General features: G+C 38.0%; 2 protein-coding genes across 3 annotated transcripts in view; both read left to right on the top strand.

Annotated features, from left to right (window-relative positions):
• Positions 1 to 19,636, top strand: part of SP140 (SP140 nuclear body protein) — a 131,350-nt gene that overhangs the window by 82,804 nt on the left and 28,910 nt on the right. The gene's annotated exons all lie outside the window — the stretch shown is intronic.
• SP140L (SP140 nuclear body protein like) overlaps positions 1 to 19,636 on the top strand; it is a 56,670-nt gene that overhangs the window by 10,870 nt on the left and 26,164 nt on the right. The window contains exons 2-6 of the mRNA XM_053663707.1: positions 2,036 to 2,198; positions 3,307 to 3,475; positions 10,941 to 11,024; positions 16,851 to 16,955; positions 17,801 to 17,854. Of these exons, the coding sequence (XP_053519682.1) occupies positions 2,036 to 2,198; positions 3,307 to 3,475; positions 10,941 to 11,024; positions 16,851 to 16,955; positions 17,801 to 17,854 (575 nt within the window). The remainder of the gene's footprint in view (positions 1 to 2,035; positions 2,199 to 3,306; positions 3,476 to 10,940; positions 11,025 to 16,850; positions 16,956 to 17,800; positions 17,855 to 19,636) is intronic.

Below are 19,636 nucleotides of genomic sequence, written 5' to 3'. Positions count from 1 at the left end.
CAATCGAACCCCAATCCTCTGGTTTGTAGGCCTGTGCTCAATCCACTGAGCTACACCAGCCAGGGCTTCATTTTTTTTTTTTTTTTGAATTCTTGTTTCTTTCTTCTGTTCTGTTTGGTTGTTTCTTTCTTTCTTTCTTCTGGTCTACTCCATTGATTTGAGTCCCAGTTTCCTTACCATCATTATTGGTTCCCTGTAAATTTTCCTTTATTTCACTTAGCATAGCCTTCATTTTTTCATCTAATTTGTGACCAAATTCAACCAATTCTGTGAGCATCCTGATTACCAGTGCTTTGAACTGTGCATCTAATAGGTTGGCTATCTCTTTGTTACTTAGTTGTATTATTTCTGGAGCTTTGATCTGTTCTTTCACTTGGGCCATTTTTTTTGTCTTGACACATTTGTTATGTAGTAAGGGGTGGAACCTTAGATGTTCACCAGGGTGGACATCTCAGTTGCTTAGTATGTGAGGGAGGGAGTCTGAGAGGGAACAATGGTGCTTGCTTTACTCTCTGCCAGATTTCAGTCTCTTCCCCCACTTCCCCCAAGCAAACTGGGCCCTTCTGGTTCTGATTCCCATGTGGGTGGGTTTGTGTGCATTCTAGGACCCTGTGGGTTTCTCCAATGAATGCTCTTGTGAGGCTGGGAGTCTCTCCTGGCACCTCAACCCGCACAGGTATTTTCAATCAGTGTTTTGAGGTTTTATTTTCCCTAGCTGGAACCCTGGGTGGCGCAGTCTGTCTTGCTCTCCATTTTCGCTTGGTTGATCTGCACATGAATGTGGGACCACCTGGTCTGCCAGCCACCTGTGTGCCAAGCTCCTCCACAATCCACTGCCTCTTTTGGTCCACCAGCCACTGCCTTGCGTGCCTGGGGTCTGACAGTTGCTGCTTTGCTGCAAGTCCTCTCCACCCAGCCACCTGACTTCACCTCTCCTACTGTTCTGGATGAATGTTTCTTCTTTAACTCTTGGTTGTCAGACTTTCATACAGTTAAATTTTCTGTCAGTACTAGTTGTTTTTTTGTTTCTAAATTTTTGTTGTCCTTATTTGGGTTGTGTGAGGAGGCACAATGTGTCTACCTATGCCTCCATCTTGGCTGGAAGTTTATATGAAATGTTAAAGGGCTTATCTGAGAAAAAAATATAATAAAAACTATTAACAGTAAAACCACAATGAACTCACAACTATCAACAACTGAACCTAAAATAAAAGAAAAGAAACAAAATAAGCAAACAACTAGGACAGAAACAGATTCACAGAAATAGAGATCACATGGAGGGTTATCACTGGGGGGGTAGGGAGGTGAATGGGGGAAAAGGTACAGGGAATAAGAAGCATAAATGGTAGGTACAAATTAGACAAGGAAGTTAAGAATAGTATGAGAAATGGAGAAGTCGAAGAACTTATATGTATGACTCATGGATGTGAACTAAGTTGGGCAGAATGTAGGTGGAAGTGGGTGTTTAAAGTGGAGGGGAATAAAAGGGAGAAAAAAATTATACAACTGTAATAGCATAATCAATAATTATACTTAAAAAGTAAGAATACAGAGTTGAACACAATTTTACAAAATTATTTTCTGATGCATGTTGGGTAGTAGGAAGTGCCAATTCTCTTCTGGTATGAGAAAATAGATCTTATTAATTTCTATAATGTTTAGAAATGCAAATAGTTGAATAACTATTAATATGAGAGCATTAAAGTGACCTATTTAGAAATAGAGTACAGAGTCACATTCTAAATTACTTTCACAGGAAACAGCAGCAATTTCTGAAACTCAAGTGCGTGTAAATATTTACTATATGCAACAGTAGCATAGATACATTTATATTAACACAAAATAAAAGTCCCAGGAGAAATGATCGATATTTGTGTCTATTGCTTCAATTCCATTTATTCAGTTTTCTACTCGGGACCACTTATTTTACATACGTTACTTGTTCACAGCCGATCCTTTATATATAAGGCGTGACAGCCTCCAAAAGCATCTCAGAATCTTGATGACCATTTTATCGTGGTATCTTTTCTCCTAGGATATCTGCAGAAGACCAGAATGTAAAAAACAGTCCTATCTATAAAACTGCACTCCGTCACTTCAAAATACATAAGCTTGAGATTTCAAAAGCAATAAATAAGTCATTTCCTTTCCTTGAACTCCTTCGTGACCGTGGATTCATCACCAATAAACTGTATGAAGTAAGTGAGGCTTATTAGGTCATAACTTGGTAAATGGGCACCAACAAGTTGTACTTTGATATCCTGGAATCAAATGTCACGGAACCACTAGCCATGTGAGGAGTCTCTTATAAGTGGGGCCCTTCTCACTGCTGTTAAGTGTTCCTATAAGGTAAAAAGGAAGAAGAGAAGCAGAGTATCACCAGAGACTGTTCAGCTCCTAACTGAAGAAACTGCTCCATGGTGCACCCTGGAGTCATTGAGTAGCCCTGAAAATAGGATAATCTGAAGCTGGTGGGCTCCATAGAAGTATAATGGCTTGTAGGAGTTATATATCCAATATAGCATAAACTAGGAATTAAAAGGGATTTTAATGAATGGATGAACAAGTTTAATGATTTCCTTTAATGAAATAATAATCAACACATTTCATTTCAATGAACATAATGTAAATAATTAAATCTGAGGAGATTGAAACCCACAGAGAATTTATCCAACTAAAGTCATGTCAGATAAATTTGTAAGTAGATGCTTCCTTTTTCTCCAAAGTTTTTGGTTTTTTTCCCCCTTTTTTTTTGGTATTTCTAGAGACTTAGAATTTAGGTTAATTTTAGCAAAATACATAAGTGGTGGTACAGAGATACAAATCCCTTTCCCTATGACTAGGCTTTCTCAATGGCCAAGTTCACACACACAAAAAAGAACTGTCTCTGGCTTCCTTGAGCCCTTGCAGGACAAGTGAGCCCTGGGGAGGGGACAGGGTTCTCTGCTCTATGGAACAGCAGCTCATCACCTGCTGTCTGCTCCTAAAACATTAGTCCAGATTCTTTAATGGCTACACATCATTTAACTTTGGAGCCACCTTTATTCTTCAAAATAACTTCTCCCTCCATCTAATGTAAATGAGGGTGATGAGATCAGGTTGGATTCACAGATGGATATTTTCAAGGAGGAAGGATTTACTTGATTCACTTAGTAACCATACAAATATATAGAAATTTAAAACCCTACATGAGAAAGTACCTATGTAGGGGAAATTGTAACACATTATGTACAAAATCACTTTCTATGCCTCTTCTGTAACTTAGAAGGTTGTATTTATATTTTTCTCCCTTTGATGTTCTTTAAGGATTGTCAAGAATCTCATAGAAATCTGGTCCCTTTATGGAAAGTGGTGTACAATGTTCTTAGTGAACTGGAGAAGACATTTGACATGTCACTACTGGAAGCATTGTTCAGCGAGGTCAACATGAAGGAATACCCTGATTTAACTCTCATGTGTACACGCTTTGAAAATGGTAATTAGGCTTATTATCTACCTTTTGATATTCATTGCCAATTTTTTAACATGTACATATTGGGCTCCTACCATGTGTCACATACAGTGCTGGGCAGTGAGGCTATAGCAGTTAAAAAAACAGACATATGATGGTCTTCTTAACCAGGCATCTAGACTCACAGGACAACCAGAGTCACAGTGACATCAGATTTAGTTAGGAGGACAAATGACAGGAAACATAGCATCCCAATAGGCAGCATTAGTTGCTACTCCTCTGTGGCACCCCTTGCAGTGGTCCACACAGCAGTCCACCAGGTTGACTACTACCTGCCTAAAGTGAAAGTTTAGCAGTGGGTGCAGAATCCATGTTGGCTCAGCAGCACCATGCTCAAGGGAGTCAGTGTTTCATGTAACGACTCTGTAGTCATAACTTTCAGGGAGCCCATGAGGAAAAATCAAGATACAAGATTCACCATGTTGAAGGAAGAACAAATATGTCTTACAGTTCATGTAGAGTCTCTCCCAGGCCACATGAAACTACCTATGTAGAGTCACAAGTCATTTTCACCCTAAGCAAGTGTTGGCCTAGCAACATGCAAGAGAGGCTACCTTCATCACATTTCCAGAATAATGAGTAAGAAAGTTAACTCAAGGGAAAACTTGCTTTTAAAGAAGGACATGGTTGTATTAACTTTCTCTCCACAAGGGGTGAAACAAACATTTATCAAAAAAATCCCCAAACCAATTGCTCTACCAGAAACTGTTTTTAACACTATACAAAAGTGACTGAGTTGCCACTTTTTCCTGAGACTTATAGTTTATATTTTATAATTGGTAGTCAGGAAAGGAAATGTCCTCCAATAATTTTTGTTTTAACTTTTATTGTAACACAGTTAGGTATCAACTAAGATCTCCAAATAACAATGGAGAATTCACACCAAAAATGATTGTATGAGCAGAGGAAGGCAGATGCTACAGGAAAAGTCTTAGAGTATGAAAGGGCCCCCCATGTGCTAGTAACACAAGGACAGTACGATTTCTCATGGAGTGGGTAGTAGATTGTGGGAGTTGATTCAAAGGAGATAAATTTGAAAAAGATTTTGGAAGGTATGGCATCTAAGGCCAAGATATTTGAAGTTCATTTACTGGACATTAAAAACATGCTACAAGGTTTGGCCAGATGGTGGAGTAAGTAGAAGTCACACTAACCTGCTCCCGGGACCAATCTGGAAATACAACTAAATTGTGAAGAAATTACTCAGAACGAATGACTGAACAATAAGGAGAGAGAAGCATTATAACTTCAGACAAACAGAAGAACTAGCTTCAGCACAACCCATCTGCACCTGCACAGCAGCATACAAGATGTGGTGGGTGGAGTGATCCTCTTTGGTGGGAAGGACCTACCAAAGAGTGACCCAACAATAGTCAAAACCCAGATACATCCAGAAAGCTAACATAAGTGGCATCCCAAGAGCAGAAAGTTCAGGAGATCAAGGAGACTGCACTACTGAACCTCACAGGTCTCCTACCATAGAAGTTCAAACCACAAACTCAGGGAGTCAGAACAGATCAATTTAGAAGCAGAGGCTAACAAGAAGAGTCTCACAAACAATGGGAAGACAAAGAAACAAACCCAACTGACAGAAAAGGAGGAAGCCTGAGAAAAAAATGCTAAATGAAATAGAGGCAAGTCAACTATCAGATATTAAGTTCAAAGCAATGGTTATCGGGAAGCTCAATGAGCTCACAGAGAATTACCAGAAACTACAATGAACTTACTGCAAATTATATCAACATGAAACAGGAAAGAGAAACTATCAACAAGAGCCAAGAGGAAATGAAGAATATAATTTCTGAACTGAAGAACACAGTAGAAGGAATCAAAAGGATGCTATCTGAAGCAGAGAATCAAATCAGTGAGCTAGAGGACAAAGTAGAAAAAAGTTCCAGAAAGAGCAAGAAAAGTAAAAAAGATTGAGAAAGACCAAAGAGGTGTTAAGGGAACTGCAGGACAACATGAAATGTAATAATATCCATATAATAGGGATACCAGAAGGAGAGGAAGAAGAGCAAGGGATAGAAAACCCACCTGAAAAAGTAATGGTGGAAAACTTCCCTAATTTGATGTGAGAAAAAGTCACACAAATCCAGGAAACACAGAGAGTCCCAATCAAGAGGAACCCAAAGAGGCTCACTCTAAGACAATAATAATTAAAATGGCAACATTCCAAGACCAAGAGAGAATCTTCAAGGCAGCAAGGGAAAAACAGGAAGTAAGGTAGAAAACTTCCCATACCAGGGAGCCTCGATAAGGCTAGCAGCTGACTTCTCAAAGGAAACACACAAGCCAGAAGGGAATGGCAAGAAATATTCTAAGTGATGAAAACCAAAGGCCTGCAAACAAGACTACTTTATCCAGCAAGGCTCCCAATTAAAATGGAAGGTGAAATAAGGAGTTTTCCAGACAAAAGAAGGCTGAAAGAATGCACCAGCTCTTCAAGGGATGCTAAAGGATCTGCTTTAAGAAAAGGGGGAAAAAAAGAGTCAGAGAGAGAGAGGAACACAGGTACGAAGGAAGTAAAATGGCAATGAATAAGTACCTATCAATAATAACCTTAAACGTAAATGGATTAAATGCTCCCATCAAAAGACTTAGAGTAGTTGAATGAATAAGAAAATCATGACTCACACATATGCTGCCTACAGGAGACCCAACTCAGAACAAGAGACCTACACATACTGAAAGTGAAGGGCTGGGAAAAAATATCCAAGCAAATGGACATAAAAAAAAGCTGGGGTAGCAATACCTATATCAGACAAAATAGACTTCAAAGCAAGGGCCATAAAAAGAAACACAGAAGGACACTTCATAATACTCAAGGGAAGAATACATGAAGAAGTCATAAACATTATAAACATGTATGCACCAAACATAGGAGTACCCAAAAATATAAGGAAAATATTGGAGGACTTCAAGAAAGGTATTGACAGAAACACACCTATACTAGGGGATTTTAATACCCCACTGTCAAAAATGGGTAGATCTTCCAAACAAAATATCAACGAAGATATTGCAACACTGAACAATGTCTAGATCAAATGAACTTAACTGAAATGTATATAGAACCTTTCATCTCAGAAAGCAAAATACACATTCTTTTCAAATGCACATGGAATATTTTCAAAGATATACTATATCTTTGTGTCCTATACATGATAGGACACAAAACAAGTCTCAACAAATTCAAGAAAACTGAAAGCACATCAAGAATTTTCTAAGACCAGGAAGGACTGAAACTAGAACCCAACCTGAAGGAAAAAACTCAAAAACACTCAAATTCATGGAGAGTGAATAGAATGCTATTAAACAATGAATGGGTAAAAAATTAGATTAAGGCAGAAATAAAAAAGTTTCTGGAAAGAAATGAACTCACAACAATCCAAAACTTATAGGGCACAGTAAAGGCAATCATGAGAAGGTAGTTCATAGCAATACAGGCCTACCTAAAAAAGATAGAAACATTTCAACTAAACAACCTAACCCCACATCCATAAGAACTGGAGGAACAACAACAAAGACAGACCAGAACAAGTAGAAGGAAGGAAATAACCAACATCAGAGCAGAATTAAATGACATAGATACTAAAAGAACAATTCTAAGGATCAATAAATAAAGCAGCTGGTTCTTTGAAAAGATAAATAATATCGACATGCCTTTAAGCAGACTCATCAGGAAAACAGAGAGTGGACCCAAATAAACAAAATCAGAAACAAATCAGGAGAGATTACAACTGATGCCACAGAAATACAAAGAAATAGTAAGAAATTATTATGAAAAACTATATGCCAAGAAATTTGAAAATCTAGGGGAAATGGACAAATTTCTAGAAAAATATAATCTTCCAAAACTCAATGAAGAAAAAGCAGAAAGCCTGAACAGAACAACAACAGGTGATGAAATCAGAGCAGTATTCAAAACACTCCCAGCACACAAAAGCCCTGGACCAGGTGGCTTCACAAGAGAATTTTATGAAGCATTTAAGGAAGAGCTCACCCCTATCCTTCACAGACTATTCAAAAAAATCCTAAAAGACAGAAGACACCCAAATTCTTTTTATGAAGCCAGCATCATCATAATCCCAAAACCTGATAAAGACACAACAAAGAAAGAAAACTACAGGCCAAAATTTCTGATAAACATAGATGCTAAAATCCTCAACAAAATATTGGCAAACTGCATCCAGCAATACATTAAAAGGAATAAAAAATCATACACCATGATCAGTTGGGATTCATCCCAGGGATGCAAGGATGGTACAATATTTATAAATCAATAAATGTAATACACCACATAAACAAAACAAAAGACAAAAGTCACATGATTGTATCAATAGATGCAGAATAAGCATTTGACAAGGTACAGCACCCATTTATGATAAAAACACTAAATACAGTGGGAGTTGAGGGAATATTTCTCAACATAATAAAGGCCATATATGAGAGACCTTCAGCCAGCATCATACTCAATAGGCAAAAAAATAAAAGTTTTCCCACTAAGATCAGGAACATGACATTCGCTTTCAACACTTCTATTCAACGCAGTATTGGAAGTCCTAGCTATAGAAATCAGACAAGAAGTAGAAGTAAATGGCATCCAAATTGGAAAGGGGAATCAAAAGTGCTATTGTTTGCAGATGACATGATCGTCTACATAGAAAATCCTATAGATGCCACCAAAAACATACTCAACCTAATAAGTGAATTTGGCAAAACAGTAGGGTGGATACAAAGTCAATATTCAGAAATCAAAGGCACTGTTGTATGCCAGCAATGAAATATCAGAAAGAGAAATCAGGAAAAAATCCCATTTTCTATACCAACAAGAAAAATAAAGAACCTAGGAATAAACCTAACCAAGGAGGTAAAAGACCTGTACTCAGAAAACTACACAACATCCAGGAAAGAAATTAAGGAAGACACAAAAAATGGAAGCATGTACCATGTTCATGGATTGGAAGAATCAACATCATCAAAATGTCCATACTAACCAAAGAAATTTATAGATTCAATGCAATCTCTATTTAAGTACCAATGACATATTTCACAGAATTAGAACAAACATTTCAAAAATTTATATAGAACCATAAACAATCCCAAATAGCCACTGCAATTTTGACAAAGAAGAGCAAAGTAGAAGGGCTCACAATACCTGATATCAAACTGTATTACAAGGCAACTGTAATCAAAACAGCCTGGTACTGGCATAAGAACAGACACATAGACTATTGGAACAGATTCAAAGGCCCAGAAATAAAGCAAGTCTCTATGGTCAATTAATATTTGACCAAGGAGACAGAAGAATAAAATGGAGTAAAAGTAGCCTCTTCAGCAAATGGTGTTGGGAGAACTACATGCAAAAAAAAAAAAAAGAAAAAGAAAAGAAAAAGAAAAAAGAAAGAAACTCAAGCAACATGACACCATAAAGGTCCTAGAAGAGTACATAGGCAGGAAAATCTCAGATATTCCATGAAACAATATTTTCACCAATAGGCCCCCTAGGGCAAGTGACATAAAGGAAAGAATAAACAAATGGATCTCATCAAAATAAAAAGCTTTTGCATGGCAAAAGAAAACAGCATTAAAATGAGATGAGAACCAACCATATGGGAAAACATATTTGCCAGTAATACTTTAGACAAGGTTTGATCTCCAAAATATATAAAGAACTCACAACAGTTCAAGACAAACAACTCAATTAAAATATTGGTAAAGGACTTGACACTTCTCGGAGGAAAACATACAGAGGGCCCAGGGACATCTGAAAAGATGCTCAGGATCACTAGCCATCAGAGAGATGCAAATTAAAACCACAATAAGATACCACTTCACACCAGTGCAGATGGCCATCATAAACAAATCAACAAACTACAAGTGTTGGAGAGGATGTGGAGAAAAGGGAACCCTAGTGCATTGTTGGTGGGAATGCAGACAGACTGCTGTAGCCACTGTGGAAAACAGTATGGAATTTCCTCAGAAAACTAAAAATGGAACTGCCTTTTGACCTGACAATTCCACTGTTGGGATTATACCCTAAGACCCCTGAAACACCAATCCAAAATAACCTATACACCCCAATGTTCACAGCAGTACAATTTACAATAGCCAAGTGCAGGAAGCAACCTAAGTGTCCATCAGTAAATGAATAGATTAAAAGACCATGGTACATTTACACAATGGAATTCTATGCAGCAGAAAGGAAGAAGGAGCTCCTACCCTTTGCAACAGCATGGATGGAACTGGAGAGCATATGCTAAGTGAAATAAGCCAGGCAGTGAAAGACATATATCATATGATCTCACCTATAACTGGAACCTAGTCAACAAAACAAACAAGCAAGCAAAATACAGCCAGAGACATTGAAATTAAGAGTAAACTGAGAGTAACCAGAGGGGAGGTGGGAGAGGATAATAGGGTAAAAAGGGGAAGGGTTTTCAGTAACGTCCATAAAGGACACATGGACAAAACCAAACAGGGATAAGATAAATGGTGGGAAGTGGGGATGGCTGGGGTTGGGGGGAGGGGTGGAGGGAAAATGGAGACAAGTGTACTGGAACAACAATAAAAAATGTTTTAAAAAAGAAAGAGATGCTACAGATTTATAGCTTTATAAGTACAGGTGTATTGCCCCAGTAGGTAACCCTGTCCATCTCTGGGCAATGAGGGAGCCACCAGTAACCTAGTCTCTTTCTTCTAATACACCTACCACAGGGCTTTTTCATTTATTTTGTTCCTCCCTATACTTGCTGGGTCACCTACTTACAGAGCCCCTTGGCTGGCATCCTGGCCTCTTCTCCTCGGCAGCCTCCCTAATCCCTGGTCCAGGCATCTTGGGGACATCCTTCAGCACTGCAATGTGCATTCCTTGTTTGTAGCTTCAGGGGGGGTCCTACCTTTATTCCTGAGATCTGTCCCATGCCCCAGGATGTTTTATTCTATCTGATTCCTCTGAAAAAAACTTTGTGAACTCTGGTGCATCTTTGGGAAGTGCATCCACATGACCCAATTAATCATACCTTTCTCTTGCCCAGCCAAAATTTTAAAGCTCTTGAACTTTCTCTTTTATATAGGTGGCCACTTATAGGATCTTAGTTCTATCCTGAGGAAATTCCTGATTTTTCCTTACACTTTGAAAGTGTTATATACTTTCTAAGCCATCTGTAAATGTTTTTTACATAAATAACTGGCTCACGATGTTTCCATGACTCCTTTATCCTAACATTTGAGTGGCTGCTTTGTTTGGGATACATAAGGGCTCCCTTGTTGAGTGTTCTCCTTTCTGTCCCAGGAATGATGTGGGAATTTTACTATCAGGGTGGGGACCCTGAATTTTGAGTAATTGGAAGGCTGAAAATTCCTAAATGTGCAAATTTAAGATGATACTGTGATGGAGATCTTTAATTTCTCTTCTCTCTCTCTTTAGAGATCCAGCAGAAAATTTATCACCAAGCAAGTGATGGGGAAAAGCTTGCAGAGAACCCCAACATCCAACTAAGCCTTGAACAAGGTGATTGCAAACAAAGACTGGTTATCATCTGCTAAGAGGAAAGGAGAAAGGGAGGTGGGCCCTGAGTCCTGAGATGTTTTGAGGAATCAGGGGGATAAATGCTGAGGAGCCTAGAGAAGGCAGGGAGGGGTGTTCCTATGAGAGTCTGACCAGAAAATGACCCTGGAGTAGTAGCTGTGCTGAGACCAAAGGCTCAATAACCAGGACGAAGGAACAGAAACCAGTGTGTCAGGAAACTAAATTTAAAAAGAATTGTGACCTGGAAGTGATTGTAAATTACAAGGACTCAGTAGGAGAAGATCAGTGGGAAGCTGTGATGGGCTAAGAACTGTGGGCACAAGGTCAAATATGAGAGGAAATCCTTGATAATGACAGAAGAAGGAACTGGTTTAAATGTGGCAGATGCTGTTCAAGAGTAGAAACACGGAAGGAGATGGGCAGTCACATAACGAGGGGAGAAGGGAAATGATAGATGTGCAGGAGAGGATGGTTGTATTTTGAGAGAGAGAAGGAAGGGAAATGAAAGACAAGAGAAAGGGGTAAAGAACACAATGAAACAACCATATTTAGAGCTCACTTATTGAACATTTACCCTGGCAGTTGTGGGCTTGGTGCTCACAGCTTCCCTTTGGGCCATGGTATCACTCTCTGCTCATTTGCAGAAAAGGGGACTGAGACCTAGAGAGACCATGTATGCAGGTGGCTCAGGGTCAAATGAGCAGGATGAACCCAGGCTCTCTGAACCCAGGTCCTGTGTTCTTAACCTGTACACTTAATCCTCACGGAAAGGCTGACAAGACAGTAAACACCAGTGAAGAGGGAGGGTGTGGTATGAATTGGGGTGGGGATAGGAGACATGATTTAGTGGGAAGTAAGGTAAGGCCACCATTCAAAGGCATCTCTAAGGACAAAAATAGGTTCAGTATAGCCAGGGTTGAACTGAAAAGCCATCTCCAGTGTCGAATGGCTCATTTCAGTAAGATGTCCTGACGTCGAGGATGCAGCTGATGGCCAAAGTCAGGTGGGATCCTTCAGGTCCAGATGGCCTATGTATTAATACCTGGGGTGAGGGGATCTTCAAGTCCTACTTTGTAGAGATTAAAATGGGATTAGAGGAGAATGGCACAGCCCATACTTTGATATCTGTGATAATTCATAAATAGTTCATTGAATGGCAGAAACCTGTTGAATGCTTTCAATTAACAACAGAGCTATACAGTATGTAATCCATCATGTGTAAATGTGATCCAAGCCCAAACTCTCAAGAAGCTTAAACTAATGGCCATTTGCAATCGCTTTGAGGAAACCAGGATAATCTGTGTCTACTAGTAATGGACTGTTGATGTTGGTCATGTATTTAACTAATACCTGTAGAGCATGGCCTATTTTTTCTTATGTATGTATAAAATAAAATGATTATGATAGTATGGTAGATGGCTGTTGAGGGAGTACTTTCATATCATGAATACCTCTGCAATTTCTCCATTCCATGAGGACGGCTCTGAGATATTTAATGTAGCCAAACGTAGGAAGGCAAGTGCAGAAAATTTTGACACCCATTATCTTTAATACTCAGTTAATTATATATATCCTCTTGTCTTTTAGTAATTGGTTTTGGGTAATTTTGGATACTCTGTGTCCAAATGGGGATACACTTCTTTACATAATGTTTTTCTTTAACCAATAGATTATGACAGAGACAATAGCCTGTTGTTTTACAAACTTGGAGATTTTACTTAGCAGTTTCGTATGGTTAGACTTTTTTATTTGGATAGCTCAATGAGTAGGTTAAGAGTTATCTAGATCTCCAGATGTAAGAGAGGGTGATCTGTATATTGAATTAGAGAAGATGCACAAATGAACTTTATGTTCTTTAGGTCTCATTTAAGCCTTGGCAGAGAATGTTTGTCTTTATCAAAACTACATAACAAATTCCCAAAAACTTAGTGAATGGACACAAAACCAGTTTATTGTCTCCCAGTTCTTTGGGTTGCAATCCTGGACAGGTGCAATACAGCTCTTGCTTAGTCTCACAAAGCTAAAATCAACCTGTCCACCAGCCTCTACTCTATTTGGAGATTGTGGAGGATTTATCCAAATTGTTGACAGAATCCAGATCCTTGAGGCTGTAGGACTGAGGTCCCAATTTTGGTGCTGATTGTTGGCCAGAGATTATTCTTAGCTTCTAGAGGCCACTCATTCTCCTGGGTATATGGCTCCCCACACATTCAATCCAGTGATATCCCGTAGAGTTTTTCTCAATTCTTCTTAATCTTTGAATCTCTGGCATTCAATTAGGACACGAGGTAGAGAAAACTCTCTACTTTTAAAGGGCTTATATAATTAGATTAGGCTCACCAAGATAATATTTCTTTAAAAATTTAATTTAGCCCTGGCTCGTGTGGCCGAGTGGACTGAGTCCTGGCCTAAGAATAAAAAATTTAATTTAGTTTAATTATATTTTATTTTTTGATGCTTATTACATTCTCTTTTAGTCCTTTCAGTTTTATTGAGATATAACCGAGACATAACACTGTGTAATTCTAAGGTGTGTAGCACAATGGCTAAACTTACATATATTATAGAGTGATATCTACAATAAATTGAGTTAACATCCATCATCTCATATAGACACTGAAAAAAAAAGGAAAAGTTTTTTTCTTGTGATGAGATGTTTTGGATTCACTCTCTTAGCAAACATATTGTACAGCAGTGTTAACTACAGTCATCATGTTTTATATTGCATTTCTAGCACTTATTTATCTTATAACTGGAAGTTTTTACCTTTTCACGGCCTTCTTTCAATTCTTACCTGCTACCCCACATTCACCACTTCTGGTAACAAAAAATCTGACCTCTTTTCCTATGAGTTTTACCTTTTGGCAGTTTTGTTTTTTTGAGACTCCACATTTAAGTGAGGTCGTACAGTACTTGTCTTTCTCTGACTTATTTCACTTAGTTTAATGCCTTTAAGGTTCATCCTGCTCTCAAAATGGCATGATTTTTATTTTTCTCTCTGTCTGAAATGCATTTCAGTGTGTGGGTACATATATGTGTGTGAGTATCACATTTTCTTTAAACATATATTTGTTGATGGACACATAAGTTTTTTCTATTTGTTGGCTGTTGTAAACAATGCTTTGCTGAACAAGGGCGTGCTTCATCTCCTCGACATAGCTATTTTGTTTCCTTTGGAAAAATGTATCACATGGTGGTTCTATTTTTAATTTTTCGAGGAACTGCTTTACTGTATTCTACAGTGGCTCCACCAACTTACAATCCCACATACAGTCCTCAATGGTTCCCTTTTATCCATATCCTCACCAGCATTGTTTATCCCTTGTTTTGATAACCTCTTTATCTTAACATCACTTCTGCATTAGAACATAACCTAAAAATCGGGGGATATTTCATGATATTTACAGTCCCTGGTGGTCAGAAAGGAAATCTGAGAGGGTCATTTCAGAATTCTGCCTACCACAATGAGGTTTAAGTAAATTCCTAGAAAATAACTGTTCTAATGAGCTATTGACTTTTCCCAAAAAATAATATAGGCTATCCTTATCAACTGAGCATAAATGTACTAAAGATTTGGTTATACATATGTACTAAATGGGTTAGGTACTACAAGAAAGTGAGGGATTCCTGTTTTGTTTATTATCTTATAGATCTTGACTTATGCGTATTGTAGGTATACTAATGTTCAAAATAACTGTAAGTTGATCATGTGTAAAACAATTTTCCAGGAATTCTAAATTATTTTTTCTGAGAACATTGAATCTGTTCACTTCATTTGCATAATAGATCTCTATTGATTTAATACATAAGGGGGTTTAAAAGCAAGCAAAGCGAAGGAAAGGAAATGAAAGAAAGAAGTTGTTTTTTAGATAATGGTCTGAAAGTAACATTTCAAGTGATTGGGACACAGAAACTTTTAGATGTTTTACTCTCTTCTTTTATAGAAATATTATCAAATGTATGGTTTACTTTGATGTGTCACAAGGTCCCCATTGAATCCCAGAGTCATCATCTGTGAAGCTTCGTGATATATTAAGATATGTGCTATAGTTAGGATTGCAGTGAGAGCACAAAGAGGAAGTGGAGTTCTGCCAGTGGGAGACCGCAGCTTTGGCAAAGGCAGGTTCATGACAAAAAGTGAAGAGGCCACAACATTTAGTCATAAGTGTGAATGGTGTCCTGCATGTGAATGGAGCATGGAGTTCATATGCCAAGCAGAAACTAAAAAGGGGAAATGTGATCAATTACATGGTAATAACTGACCCCAGGTTATATACTAAAAAATGCCTTTCTTTCTCAAATTGACAAGATATCAAGTGTCTCCATGAAGTTTTTGGAGTGGAATTCAAGACTAAGTGTGATCAAATATCTTTGCACAAATGGGCTATTGTCTGATGGACGTAAATTCATTATAATCTTTTGGACTAGTTTGGATATGGGACTTACCTCCTTCCATTTGCTTTGGATCACTTTCTTCTAACATTCAAGAAACACAGGAAAATCAGGAAGAAGCACACATGAGCTGGGATGTTTTATGATAGATAAGAGAGTGAGAGTAATTGAGGTAGTAAAATAAGCACATTCACAGAATATTTGCTAGATGCTGCACCTCCTAAGACAATGTCTAACTATTTTATACCTAACTCCAAACATATATTTAAATGATAAGATAAATTCAAGAATAAGAACTCATGAAACATGCCAAAGCTCAAGTAGTTGTTAAGACAGTTCACTTGGCAGTGGATCAGGAAGATAACCTGAAGTGGGTACAAGAGGCTGGAAAATTATCCCTGTTGGTCCAACGGTCCCACAGGACACTCCAGCAAGTCTTCAAGATGATCTCGGTGGGAACTCCATTTTAAAGGGATAGCCGGTATGCAATACCTGAAGCTAGAAGCAGGATCCATTGCTCACTAAGCAAGGTGCATGGTGGGAGGAGACAGTGTAATTACTGGGCACAATTTAGAAAAAAACCCATAAACTTCTGACTTTGTAAAGAGTTTTGGGAAGTATGTGTTTCAGGGACTGCAGACTTTCAGAGACAGGAATGATTCTGAACAGGTTAAATTTAGTCATAGATGCAGGCTTTCTAGAATGTGGTGGTTGCTGATTGGCTGGTTTTCAGAAATGTACAGCTGCAACTGATTAGCTGGCTTTAAATGTGGTTGGAGATGTAAATAGGCATTAGCCAACTGGGATGAGTTTAAACGTGATCTCATACTTACTTTTATAATTTTCAAGGAACAGTTAGTTTCTCTTCTGGAAAAACACAATTTTTAAATTTTATCCTCATGGCTACAAATAGGAAAAAAAAGTAGAGGAAGTAGAATTGGGTGCAAACAATGAGTATTACATGCCTCTGTCAGAGCCCAGGCGGGATTATTGGAGCAGGTATACTTTTTCCCAGGATGCAGTTCACCTTAGCTCAGAATATCAGTGTGCCACACAGGAGCACCGGGAATTCTTCCCCAGTCACTGTCTCAGGATTCATGGACAGTAAGTTTCTTGTTTTTCTTTAGTTTCTTGTGAACTAGAAGCTCCCCAAATGGGTAGAGAAGGAGAATCTGAAGAGCTTACCTGTAGCCTATTATCCTGTGATGAACAAGTTAAGCATGTCTTAAAGAAACAGAATTAAGATAAAGAGAAAAGACAAAAGCAGAAAAAAGGACAATTGAAGGAAGACTCATATATAGAGAGGGTTAATATTATATTTCAGAGGAAGAAGTAGCAAAACAAAATCACAAGGGTACCAAAAATAGGGTCACTGGGCATATAATAAGACTTTTCATAAATTATGATTTTGCCCAGAATCAGAGCCACCAGCACATGCACATGGAAGTGAGAAGTGTTCCTGCGTTATGTGCTTCTCAAAAGATGTGCCAGGTCTGGAGCCAAGGACTGAAAAGAGTCGAGGTAAGATGCTGCATGAGGGTCATGGCATGAGGGCGGGTCCATAGTTACCCAGGACCCCAGGTGGAGTGTGACCGGCAGTCTAGCCATTCCACTATGCTGTTCTCTGCCTTTTTCTTGATGTGGCCTTTTTGGGAGGAGCAAGGTGTTAAGAGATCATCATATTTAAAGTCATGTTTAGCAGGACGGGCCCTGTTAATTATACATGGATGGTATAGTGGAAATACACTCTTAAATGGCAATATCTAGTTTGCTACATTGCTGTATTAGTAATAGCACACCTTGAACTTATGCAGTCATTTCCATGGGTGTCACACCCAATAATCTATGGAACCCAAGAAAACAAGGTGTACTTCTGCTAGTAAATGTGTCATTTTTTCACATCCTTACCAAGACCTTACAGACAACTGATCCTGCCACTTAATTGTCAGGAGGGGAGACTTCCATCAACTGCTCTTAACCCAGAATGTATACATTTGGTGGATGTCCTCCACATGTCACAGATTTATGTAGTATTTTCCTACAGACTTTTTGCCATATGATGTTATTTAATTCTCACAAAAAATTTAAAACCTAGACATGGTAGGGCGCTTGTTCCTATCGTAAGTGAATTGAATTATGTAGGTATTGAGCTTCTTTTTAAACCTTCATTGAGTTAAAAACAAAAAAATGAAGACCCAGGCTTCATCCTGGACTTCTCAATTCAGGAGATTTTTAGTTACTTCAAAAGGAAGAGAAAATTGATAACAAAACAACTTTATAAACTCACTCCTATAGTATGAATCATCCTAGGACTGGTAACTTTTAGCTATTAATTTCTGTTTCTTTACATCTACCTCTTTTTCTAGATAATGCAGGTCTTGGAAACAACTCTACTTTGGGAAAACTCAAGAGAAAAAGAAGTAAGAGTATATAAATTTTACTTGTTTTTTGATGTTAAAATGAGGTTACTAATGCCTGTGTTTTATTATAATAATAAGTGAAATAATATGATGGTCCCACAAAAAATATCCATATTCTAATCACTGGAACATATAATGCATTTTTTCCAGGGCAAAAGGGATTTCACAGATATAATAAAGCTAGGGATTTGAAAGGAGGGGGTTTATTTTAGACATCTGTGTGCCACCAGTATAACCAATTGGCATTAAAAACTGGAGAACAGTTTCTGGCTGTGGAGAGAGGGAGAAGTGACTGTGGGAGATACATAGAAATACAAAATTGGTGGCTTTGAAGATGGAGAAAATGAACAAAGATATGGGTGAACTGTAGAATTTGGAAAAGTTACGAAAATAGCTTCTCCTCTACAGTCTCCAGGAAGGAATAAAGGCCTACATAAACCTTCGTTTTAGTGCAGATAGAAACTTGAGACTCTTGAGAAAGAAACAAAGTTGGAAGTATAATGTGCCTTCTATAGCGGTATAAAAGCTGATTTAAAACTGTACTACAAAGATATAGTAATCAAACCAGCATGGTACTAGCACCAAAACTGACACATAGATTAATGGAACAGCATAGAGATTCCAGGAATAAACATACATGTTTAAAAAAAATTCAAAAAAGGTAATTTCCTATAGTCTCCCACATCCACACACAGTAAAATATAACTATAATCAACCTCACACTTCTACACTGTCAGTTATAAGCTGGGACATCAAACAAAGCTGATCTATATGTACTAATGATTTGTTTATATAAGAAAATACAGCAATTGAGTTAGGCACTAAAGAGAAGTAAGGTATCCCTATTGTGTTTATTAGCAAAGATATTGATTTATGCATACTGAAATTATACTAATATTTAGATTAACTATAAATTAATCATGTATAAAGGAATTTTTCCAGGAATTCTAAAGTTATTTCTTCTTTAGAATGTTAATTCTGTTCATTTCATTTGCAATCTGGTTTTTTTCATTGTTTTTCAATTATAGTTGTCCCCATTTCCCTCCCATTACTCTCCCTTCCCCTACTTACCCCCATATTCCACATTCAATCCTCCACCCCCATTGTCTTTGTCTATGGGTCCTTTATACATGTTCCTTGATGAACCAACCCTTCTTTCCTCTGTTTTCCCCTTTCCTTCTCCCTCTGGTCACTGTTGGTTTGTTCTTTATTTCCATGTCTCTGGTTCTATTTTGCTTGCTTGTTTGTTTGTTTTCTCGTTACTTATAGGTGAGATCTCGTGGTGTTTGTCTTTCACTGCCTGGCTTATTTCACTTAGCATAATGCTCTCCAGTTGCATCCATGCTGTCAACTGTGTAAATGTACCATAGTTTTTTGATACACTTATTTACTAGTGGGCACTTATGTTCTTCCCAGTACTTGGCAATTGTAATTTGCACTGCCATAAACATAGGAGTACATAGGTTCTTTTGAACTGGTGTTTCAGGATTTTCAGTGTATAATCACAGCACTGGAATTGCTGGGTCAAAATACAGTTACTTTTTTTTTACTTTTCTTTTTAAAAACTTCTATATATATTTCATTAATTGTGTTAAAGGGTACAGTGGTCCCATTTTCTGCATTTTATTCCCCTCAACCCTGTATACTCCTCCCACCCACATTCCCCCCTGCCTATAGTTCCTGTCCATGGGTCATACATATAAGTTCTTTGGCTTCTACATCCTATACTATTCTTAACCTCCTCCTGTCTATTTTCTACCTGCCATTTATGCTACTTATTCC

This window comes from Artibeus jamaicensis, unplaced genomic scaffold (assembly GCF_021234435.1).
Source record: "Artibeus jamaicensis isolate MK-2021 breed Jamaican fruit bat unplaced genomic scaffold, CSHL_Jam_final contig_1015, whole genome shotgun sequence".
NCBI classification, from domain to species: Eukaryota; Metazoa; Chordata; class Mammalia; order Chiroptera; family Phyllostomidae; genus Artibeus; species Artibeus jamaicensis.
Note: the sequence above shows the minus strand (reverse complement) of the source record. Positions and strands in the feature narration are given on the sequence as shown.